Below are 11,282 nucleotides of genomic sequence, written 5' to 3'. Positions count from 1 at the left end.
CCCCACAAACAAGGTCCCGGAAGAACGGGAGCCGGCCCGGGCCAAACCAGTCGGAAAGGCGAAGTGTTGCCGTTTCCCGCCCTCAAGGAGGAGGGAACGGGGAGCGCCGAGGGTGGCGCGGAACGGACTGGGGTGCCCAGGGTAGGAAACATTTTTTCACTGTGAGGGTGACGCAGCACTGGAACCGTCTGCCCAGGGAGGCTGTGGAGTCTCCCTCTCTGGAGATACTCAAAACTCTCCTGAATGCGTCCCCCTGTGAACTGGTATAGATGATCCTGCAGGGGGTTGGATGAGATGATCTTTCGAGGTCCATTCCAGCCCCTGAAATTCTGTGATTCTGTGAAATCCCGACAGTAGTCTTTCTGCCTCTGAGAGGAAGGTGAGAGAGGAAGGGAGAGCGGCGTAGGGTTGTGCTCGAGAATTACCTTGGGCTTGCGATGCGCTTCCACCACCTCAGCGTCTGTAACTCCTGTGCGGTCTGGGGAGCGCCGCTGGCCTCTGGGTCTGGCCGGGGCTGCGGCCGGAGGGATGGGGTGGCAATTTGCGTGGGGCATTTGCCCGAAGTTGGTTTTTTTCCCCCTCTCAAGTTAAAAATACAGTTTCTTAGTCCTTGTGCATGCTAGATGTCCCCAAACCAAGGTCAGGCTCTTTCAGCAAGCGGCTGGGGTTGTTTAGCCTGGCGGAGAGGAGGCTCAAGGAAGACCTTATTGCTCTCTACAGCTACCTGAAGGAAAGCTGTAGCCAGGTGGGGGTTGGTCTCCTCTCCCAGGCAACCAGCACCAGAACAAGAAGACACAGTCTCAAGCTGCAGGGGAAAGCTTAGGCTGGATGTTAGCAAGAAGTTCTTCACAGAAAAGAGAGATTGGCCATTGGAATGTGCTGCCCAGGGAGCGGGTGTGGTCGACATCCCTGGAGGTGTTCAAGAAGAGACTGGATGAGGCAATTAGTGCCATGGTTTAGTTGATTACTTAGGACTGGCTGATTGGTTGGACTTGATGATCTTGGAGGTCTCTTCCAACCTGGTTGATTCTGTGTTCAAAACACAAATTGCTTCAGCCCTGCCACATGCAAACAAAAAGATCATGCAGTCATGTGTAAGTCTGGACTAGGTTATGCTACTTTTCTTAAATTTCAGCTTTTTTCTGCTTCTCAGAACCTGCTAGGTGCAGGTGTAAGGGGGTTCTGTAGTAGTACACTGGTACCTCCTGGATGTGAAGCCAGAATCCCAGAATCCCAGAATCACCCAGGTTGGAAGAGACCTCAAAGATCATCAAGTCCAACCTGTCACCACAGACCCCATGACAAAACCATGGCACCAAGTGCCACATCCAATCCCCTCTTGAACACCTCCAGGGATGGTGACTCCACCACCTCCCTGGGCAGCACATTCCAATGGCGAACAACTCTCTCAGTGAAGAACTTTCTCTTCACCTCCAGCCTAAACTTCCCCTGGTGCAGCTTGAGACTGTGTCCTCTTGTTCTGGTGCTGGTTGCTTGAGAGAAGAGACCAGCTCCCTCCTGGCTACAACCACCCTTCAGGTAGTTGTAGACAGCAATGAGGTCTCCCCTGAGCCTCCTCTTCTGCAGGCTAAACAACCCCAGCTCCCTCAGCCTCTCCTTGTAGGGCTTGTGCTCAAGGCCTCTCCCCAGCCTTGTTGCCCTTCTCTGGACACATTCAAGTGTCTCAATGTCATCTGAACTACTGAGTCCAGTTTTGGAGCCACTATAACAAGAAGGATCTGGAGGTGCTGAAACGTGTCCAGAGAGGGACCATGAGCATGATCAGAGGGCTGGAGCACCTCTGCTATGATGATAGACTGAGAGAGTTGGGGCTGTTCAGTCTGGAGAATAGAAGGCTCCAAGGACACCTTATTGTGGCCTTCCAGTATCTGAATGAGGGGCTACAAGAAAGCTGGGGAGGGACTATTTAGGGTGTCAGGTAGTGATAGGACTGGGGGGAATGGAGCAAAAGTAGAAATGGGTAGATTCAGATTGGATGTTAGGAAGAAATTCTTCATCATCAGGGTGGTGAGACACTGGAACAGGTTGCCCAGAGAGGTGGTGGCAGTCTCATCCCTGGAGGTTTTAAAGGCCAGGCTGGATGTGGCTCTGGGCAACCTGATCTAGTGTGAGGTCTTCCTGTCCATGACAAGGGGGTTGGAACTGGATGATCCTTGAGGTCCCTTCCAACCCTAACAATTCTATATTCTCTGTTTGGGGGAATGAGGAAAAGCATTTTAGAAGAACTACTGCCTCAGACTAGATTGGAACCAAAGAAGCAAGTCTTGTGGACCTGTTACATAGAGAATGTCAAGTTTACTTTACTTCTCTTTATTATCAGCTTGAAACTCTATTGAAGGGTATCTAAAACGGCCTACAGGAGGAAAAGCTTACTGGAAATCTTTAACTAAAATTAACAGAATACCTTTAGTGACCTTTTAAACTCATACATGCAATTGTGCTTATCCTTTGCAAACTCTTCAGTTACAGCACAGAGCTCCTGTGTCAAAAGCCACTCCTGAAGCACTCGTCGTGTATTGATCAATCTTTTCCATTTCAAATGATATTCTGTTACAGCCTTAGTACCGATAACAGGATCCTCCTTCTCCAGTGCATCACTAATGATTTAAACAAACCCAATAAAACAATGCTAGAACACTTAATATAATTGAAGATAGGAATCAAGTAACAGTTGAGTTTCACTGTACAAGATTTTATATTGCCTCTTACTATTTGAAGGTTCTCCATGACTGCTATCTGATACCTCTTCAGCATTAGAATAGGCATGAAAGTTCAAGCAGTACTTTTGCCTTTCTTTTATGCAACATAAGTGTATCAGCAGATCCTTTCCCTTAGGTGGTAGCACTTTAGTTCAGCTCATACATTTTGGTGGTTTTATTCTTTTTTTTAAGGCCATGATGTGTTGGGGATTGTTTTGAGCAAGAGGGGACATGGGTCCCAGGAACACCTGTGCAATTCAGGCCTTGAAGGATTCTCTATTATTAATATAGCAATGGAGTAGGAGCTGTGGGGAAGTGCTGATTGCTTGGTATGCTGAAGTCCAACTGCCCCTGAGAAGGGAGGCAAGCAAGATAAGGAGGAGGTGAGAGCTGGGAAAAAGAGCAATTAGACTGAGTAGAAAAATTCCACAGAGTTGTGAAAACAATGATGTAACCTTTTAGAGAGAAACCAATAGTATGTGTTAAATTAGAATAGAATTAACTATGCATAAGACTATAAATAATGAAGTGTGGAACAATAAAGTTGGATGATTACTATCACTCATATTGAGTGCTGTCATCCCTGTCTCCGTTCTCGTCAATGATGGATGTGTCTGTGAGCAACCTGCTGTAGTGTGAGGTGTCCCTGCCCATGGCAGGGGAGTTGGAACTGGATAATCCTTGAGGTCCCTTCCAACCCTAACAATTCTATGATTTTTATTCATCAAGGTATTAATACTATTATGGTTTTCTATGATGATATACAATGCTTAGGATTAGTTTAAAAATGCTGCTGACCTATTAAAGAGCACTAAACTTAAAGGCCAAGCACACCTTAAACAGCACACCAAGCTGTTCTCTTTTGTCCTGGTAGAATAACATGAGATTACCAGAATTTGAATTCAGGCCCATGGCAGCCTGGGCTGCATCAGAAGAAGCTTGGACAGCAAATCAAGAGAAGTGATTCTGCCACTTTAATCCGCTCCCCTGAGATCTCACCTGGAGTGCTGTGTCCAGCTCTGGGGGCCCCAACACAAGAGAGACAGGGATCTGATGGAGCTGGTCCAGAGTGGCACCCTGAAAATGATCAGGGGCCTGGAGCAGCTCTCTTGTGGGGACAGGTTGAGGGAACTGTGGTTGTTCAGCCTGGAGAAGAGAAAGCTCCAGGGAGACCTTATTGTGGCCTTCCAGTACCTGAGGGGATCTACAAGAAAGCTGAGGAGGGACTATTTACTAGGGCTTGTAGCATGAGAACAAGGGGCTGTGGTTTTAAACTGGACAAGGGTAGATTTAGATTGAGCTTTAGGAGAAAGCTCTTTATCATGAGGCTGGGATAACACTAGAACAGGTTGCCCGGGTGGGTGCTGGAGGCCCCATCCCTGGAGAGTTGGGCTTGATGGGGCTCTGAGCAGCCTGCTCTAGTGGAGGATGTCCTTTGGAGGTCCCTTCCAACCCAGACCATCCTGTGACTCTCTGATCCTTCAGATTCTCTCACCATGTGTAATGACACTCTGGACCGTAGCTTTTTAAGGTTGTAAGTCACTGATCTCAGAGTAAGGCTTCCTGGAGTTCAACACGGTGAAGGTCGCTCCGGGTTCAGTGCTGATGAGTCTGTGCAGCGCCAGGGGAACCGGGGGCGACGCTCTCCAGGGTGCTGAAGCTGGGCGCGCCGGTGAAATTAGACTAGACTAGGAATAGAATAGAATAGAATAGAATAGAATAGAATAGAATAGAATAGAATAGAATAGAATAGAATAGAATAGAATAGAATAGAATAGAATAGAATAGAATAGAATAGAATAGAAAGCTTGGCAATTGGGTTGTGACTATTTTGACTTGTCATTTAGAGCTTGAACCTTGTGTTGAGGGCAGGCTGGGAGTGAGGGCAACAAATTTTGCATTTGGGGAATCACTTTATAGAAAAGTTAGTAGAGCAGAGACACAAAAGTATTCATTGGTGCAGAGAGCAATTTCCAAGCCATTTTATTCCTTGAAAAGGAAGAAACCTAAGCAAAAAAATTGGGAGAAGGATCCAGTGGCTCCAGTGAGGTGTTAGTCCTTTTCACTTGCTCACCTGCAACACTGTATTCAGTTGTGTGAGCAGTGCAAACTGGGTCACACAGCACCCAAGAAATATTCTGAAGAGGTTGATTTTTAGAGGAGTAAAAACATAAGCCTGATAAGACTGTGTTATCAGAAGCAGAAAGGAACTAGCAATACTTTATTTTTTCCCCCAGTGGTATAGAAATATAACTGAGAAACTAAGAAAGGAACTTGCTGGAATAATCTTTTTGTGGCACTAGAGGTCTTGTCCCCATGAACAACAGGAATAAAAGTTAAAGACCATGTACAATGGCAACATTCCTCCACTGCCAGAATGAAAAAGGAAACAGCTACCTTGGTTTCCTTCTCAGCCACATGACTAGAAAAGTGAGAAGTCATGTTCAGAATGCTGCTAGTTTGGAAACCAGTCTGATTCCTACTACAAATGGGAAAAGAAGAGTGTTAAGAAGAGAATATTAGAAGAAGAAGAGAATATTATTCACTCTCTCCTTCCTAGCTGATAAGTTCAACAATAAATAAGAGGAGGCTAGTGTTTCAGTGCTTATGTTTGAGATTCTTTAGCTCCCAACTTAATTAAACAAACAAACAAAAAGCGTCATAGTTCAGGAAGGCAACAACCATAAAGAGCTCTGATTTTCCATTGCTTAATGTACTGTAATAAAGTGCTGGTTTTGGTTTTGCCAAAACTTTGATGGGTAAAAGCCAGCAACTGAAGCTGCCTGTTTAGATTTGCTCACTATAAAAGCCTGCTGCAGAGCCTCCATAGAGCTACAAGCAACACCTAATTCAGTTTGTTCAAGATGTGCAGTAAGGCAATGTCACTTGGAACCCACTACAATGAAGTGCATGCAGATAAGGGAAGGACTGGAAGCTTCTGCTTGCTGGCTTTGACAGCAGGAACAAGCAGAAATAACTCCTCTTGGAAATGGTCAGAACTGCTGCCCAGCTCTTTCTCTGCCTTTTGTGAGGGCTGCCGTATAAGGCAGCTAAAAGGGAGGGACCCTGCAGAAGGACTTGGAAGCTGGCAGCAGCATCAGGCAGCAGCTCCTCTCTCTGCAGCTATCCAAGGAATCCACTCTATGGAGGGAGCATCAGAGGAGGCGGTGTGACAGAAAGCAGGTACTGCTTGCCAGCTGGCTTCACCTCTTTCCTGTGCTTTGTGCCTGATTGTGCGGGGCTCCTCTGTTCTGACAGAGCAAGCTAGCGAATGTGTTTCAGGTAGCTTTCTTTGCACTGCAGGGCAGCCAGCCTTTGCTCCAACACTTGTCTGGGTGGCCTCAGCACCCTGCAATGCACAATACAGCAGATAGGTGGTTCTTAGGTTGTTGCTGTAGATTGACTTGGATAAAGGGCTTTGTGGTTTAGCTTTGAGTTTGAGTTTTTGTCCCTCCAGCTTTTCATCATTAAGCAAACTGAGGAGGGAAAGGAAGTATTTCTCTGTCTGCTACAAGACTAATGTAGAAATGCATCAGGCCACCTTCCTATGAGCAGTGGCAACAAATGAGCACATAGTATTAAGTCCACTGTTGCATGTAAATATTTTTGGGAATAACTTAGAGGGCTCTGTTCAGGAGTTCATCTTGTACACATGAGGATCTTTAAGCCACAACAAAACAAAAGCTTCATTTAAGGAGGTGATGAAGGGTGAAATTCACTCTCTCCAAATTATTCTACAGAGGCAAAGTGACTCAAACGTGGGTGTGAGTCTCTTCAGAGAGAGGAGCGGTCGGCAGCAGCTCCTAGGCATAGGGATGTTATTGTGTGGGTAACACAATACATCAAATTATAGTACTACAGACTTCATTTCAACTTGAACATCAGCACTGCCTTGAAGTTAGTCACCTCTCTTGATACTTCTATGGTTTTCATGTTTTCATTTTAGATAAACATTTGAAATAAGGCAGCTTCCCCTGACAGTGTGTGAGAAATAAGGCAATACAAACCCTGACATTTCAGACAGCTGCTCTCAGTCTCAAGCAATGCTGCTGCTAATACTTTGAGTTCTGTCCCACAAAATATACACTGATATGTAGCAGCCTGATTTTCTAGTCTGTTTTCTGTAGGTACTTACTTGAGAGGAGCAAAGTTAGCAGCAAACATTAAGTGCCCTGAAGAAAATCAAGAATCAGGTCAGAACTCTTTGATCTCTTCCCTTGTAACAATATTAACTTCCTAGTGACAGTTCTAGTTAATGCCATGCTCCTTTTTACACTTGAGGATAATTGTTCCTGAGTAGCATGGGCTGCAAAATCAGATCCCATGAGGTGATTGAAATAATTTATTCTAGTCTTAAAGTCTTTCTGTCATTGATAGTCTAGACAAGATTTCTTGCTACGTAGGTGTTGAAGTTTAAAACCTCAGTCAGGGGTGTTTCAGGTAGCAGCAAGTTTATAAATTGCAGGACATTTTCACAGTTCCACCTCTAATCAGGACACTTCAGGAACTTCTTCGATTAAAACAGTGTCATAGGCTCAGCTTACAGGACACTTCTGCTGCAGTACAAATGTGGCACTGCTTAACATTATTGTAAGCTTCCTGGTTAGCAGATGCAACTTCAGATCTCAATATTCTGTATTCCTCCAGAAGTCTTAAATTCTTTCTTTTCCCAGCCTCCTGTTATGTCTGATGTCCATCATGTGTCATTGTCAAAACGTTTTCTGCTGTAATTTCAGAGGCTGTGAATGACAGCAGGTGACAGGCTGACAGCTCACACTTGTGTTGCAGAGAAGCTCTGTGATAACAGCAGAAAGTCATCTTACCAGCTTCTGGAGAATACCCTGGCAGTGAGGACATACAATACCTTCTTCAGGATTTGAAATATTGATCAGGGTTAGTAATACCTCTGCCTTGTTATAGAATGTCTTCTGATAGTGGAGAAACTGTTGGGCACCCAATGTATAACCTCTGTGGGCAGATTCAAGGCTCCACTTCCCCGCTTAGCAGTCTGGATGGAAATAGGAAACCTGCAGCATTGCTGGAAGTCAGGGGGACCTTAAGCAGGATGCAGTATTCTGCTGTGGCTACAGATCCAGAAACCTCAGTGAACAATGGATCCAGAATTCCTCACAGCCCTGAGGAGGGCACAAAGGCTGCAGCCTCAACAGAGGGTGAAGTCTGCAGGGCCTGTGCGGCAAAGTGTTTCCATAGCCATCCGATAACTAAAACTGGCACCCAGAGAGATGTCTACAACTTCCTAGAGAGGCCCAGTGGATGGAAGTGTTTCACCTACCATTTTACTGTGTAAGTACCTACCCTTCCACGTAATCTGTGGTGTAAGAAAAACCTGAGGCTGTCCACTTCAGCAGCCCCACATCATAGTACTTGAGTTCCTGGGATGAAAACCTGTTAGCTGAGTTATCCCCCTGGAAACAGTGGTATGGGCACTTTCTCAATGAGCCAGCCACTATCTCCCTTACCATTCCTAGAGGAGGGCTTTTTGTTCTTCATGTGGTGCTTGTCTTCAAAGACTCTGCACAGCTGAGATTTCTGAGGGGAAGCCCTGTACACTCATGACAGTTTTTATTGCTGCCTTACATGATTCTAGCTTCAAGCACTGCATTTTTTAGCATGAGATGTGGAGGATTTCTCTGTAATCAGCTAAGCCACATTTTTATGAGTCCATTTTGCTTCTGCTGAAGTGCCAAAACAAACAATTGATTGGACAAACATTTATTAGTTTGAATCAATCTACAATCATGAGCACATAATGGGTACAAGTATAGCCAGTTTTCTTTATGCCATGCATGGAGGACACATAAGGATAAAATGAAGGCTTCCATTTGCTCTCTAAAATATGGGTAGATACACTAACACAGCTGCCCCTTTTTTCTGGGATCTGTCTGTGGTAGCTGCCAAGTTCAGTCCAACCTCAATTACTACACTGAATGGTGCTTAATAGAATGATGTTTTGTCAGTTGTAGAAAGGGTCCAACTACAGTGGGCTCAGAGCTCCCACTGAGGCAAGAGAAAGTTTTACTGCCTATAGTGAATGCAAATAGAGCCTAAAGTCCTTGCAGATGTCTTAAAGAGAAGCAGAATATTGAAGTGAATCTGCTTGTCTCAGATGAACTTTCTTATGGCCTGACTGCATTTTGGAAACGCCTTATCAGTTACCACAGCCAGGAACTGCTCAGAGCAGTGTAATGAGCCAGAATGCTTCTGTTTAGAATTAAATAGATCAATGTGGTGATATTTGCTTCCTTTCACCTCTCAAAATCATATGTGGGCTTTTTTAAAAGTCTTTTTGATTTGTGAACTTTTACCAAGTAGAAGGCTAGGACTTCTTTCAAGGGCTGTGCTTATACTAGGTAATAGTTGCTGAGGCTTAGACAGATGCCATTTGTGTGGATTTAAATGTGTGGATAGCCATGGATGAAGCCTCTTTGAAGTTAGGACTTGCTAATCTTGCTAAAATACATGTTGTGGGGGTGTTTTGTTTTTTTTTTCTTCACATCATCTTCATTGCTTTTATCTCAGACTGAGGCTGCCCTTCACTATGTGTGGGGATTCTGCAATGGACATTGAGAGATAATTATGGAGCACAAATACATACAGAGACACCCTCCCATAGCAGAAAATGGGAGAAAATATTTGTGTTACTAACAGAAAAGCTTTTTATCAAGAGTAGGATCCCTAACTTCACTGAAAGAATACAGGAACTGGCTTCTTGCAAAAGCTTTCTCTTTGAGGTGGCTTGAAAGGAAACCTTTCAAACCTAGCTTTTGGCCAGAGCTTTACTGTGAAGTATGTTTGATCTAATCGTTAACCCAATGGCTACAGAAGCAACATTAAATATCATTCAAGCTGAGCATCATTAAAACAATAAAGTGCTAATCTAAAGCACAGTTAATTTATAATGAGAACAACCTGTGATTTGTCTTTTAAAAGGTTTGCCATGTTGTATTTGTGGGCTTGAGGTGATTTACGTAGAGTTGCTAGGATGAGGAGGAAGATGATTTTCATGGCAAATCCATTCTTTCAACTATAGCTGATACTTGTGCAGCCCGGAGGAGCTGGGTGTGCAGTGTCCTTTTGCTGTCCTTTTTGTCTTTCATATGCCACAAAGGTCACATAACTCAAGTGCAGTTTCTATCCAAGAGGGACTGGAACCTGGCCTGGCCTGGAGCCAGTTCTGCTAGAAGGAACCTAACTGGCCAGAAACAGGCAAGGCAAGGGAACAACAAGTGCTCCAGGAGGTGACCTTCCTCTTTCTCATCTCCTGTAACATTTGGAGTGTGCCTGATGCTTGGAGTATCTCTTACAGGAGTAAACTCAGGCTTTTTCAGTAATTTTATAATATGCCTTAGAAAATGGAATTCTCTTTGCCTTACTAAGTCTGGAATTTGTGTTACTTTATTTAACTTATTAGAGGCTGAAATTACGATTTCAACCCAAAGCATCTGAAGAGGTGAGGGGGTTTGCCTGATGATTTCCCCTCCCAGTCCTCAAAACCTTCTCACTTGGGTGGTTTTCAGCTTCACTGGAAGTACTGTGAAATACTTAACTCCTGAACCCCCTAAGAACAGAGCAGAGGATCTCACTGGCAAGTCAGGAAGAGACAAGGGCTTGAGAAACACCTGTGGCATGCTGTTAGCATCACATTGATCCTAACCACCCAATTCTGGTAGCTAGCTAATAGCCTTCAAGGAATGGCTATCAATATATATTAGAGTCCAGCTGCTTATGGTGTAGTTCTCAGTCCAGAAGAAGTAGTGTGTGCCTGTTTTGAATTTGATTTCTCAGCTCAGCGATGCCCTTGTTTGAATCACATCCAAATGTCAAGATATTAGGGTATAACCTTCATATTCCACCTTTTGAGTATATAACTTTCATATTCCACCATTAGAGTATATAACCCAAAACCAGAATCCAGTGCAGGTCATCAAAGTACTAGAGAGGCAAATGTGGTGGGGGATGTTAAACTGCCAGGTCTTTGCAGGCCACCTTTGCCTTTGACAAAGCGGGGAGAAAGATGATCTAGCTTTTCTGTCACATTTATGGAGGCAAGAAGCAGGAAGATGTAACTCAAGCCTATGAAAAGAGATGATCACTGCACCCAGGCACTGAAGAGGTGACTGGTAACAACAGTTTGAACAGAATCACAGAAATATTCAGGCTGGAAAAGACCCTCAGGATCACAAAGTCCAGCCCAGAACCCTACTCTGCAAGGTTCACCCCTAAGCCATATCCCCAAGCACCACATCCAAACCACCTTTAAACACATCCAGGGCTGGTGACTCAACCACCTCCCTGGGCAGCACATTCCAATGCCTGACCACTCTTGCTGGGAAAAAATTCTTCCTAATGTCCAGTCTAAACCCAGTCACAGCTTGAGGCCATTCCCTCTTGTTCTATCACTAATTACCTGGGAGAAGAGATCAGCACCAGCCTCTCTATAACTTCTTTTCAGGTAGTTCTAGAGAACAATGAGGTCTCAGTTTGCTTTCAGTCGTTTTCACGGAGGAGAGGTGAAGGCTTGCTGGCATGCTGTTTTGTTCT

General features: G+C 44.6%; 1 protein-coding gene across 1 annotated transcript in view; it reads left to right on the top strand.

Moving 5' to 3' along the window:
• Positions 1 to 7,641: 7,641 nt before the first annotated feature.
• The window catches only part of LOC137453274 (potassium voltage-gated channel subfamily KQT member 1-like), a 374,577-nt gene continuing 370,936 nt past the window's right edge, over positions 7,642 to 11,282 (top strand). The window contains exon 1 of the mRNA XM_068162391.1: positions 7,642 to 8,024. Coding sequence (XP_068018492.1) covers positions 7,642 to 8,024 — 383 coding nt within the window. The remainder of the gene's footprint in view (positions 8,025 to 11,282) is intronic.

The sequence above is a fragment of the Melanerpes formicivorus genome, unplaced genomic scaffold (genome assembly GCF_026170545.1).
Source record: "Melanerpes formicivorus ecotype bairdi unplaced genomic scaffold, bMelFor1.0.p_v2 SCAF_64, whole genome shotgun sequence".
In the NCBI taxonomy this organism is placed as follows: domain Eukaryota; kingdom Metazoa; phylum Chordata; class Aves; order Piciformes; family Picidae; genus Melanerpes; species Melanerpes formicivorus.
This window is presented reverse-complemented; position numbering and strand designations above follow the sequence as displayed.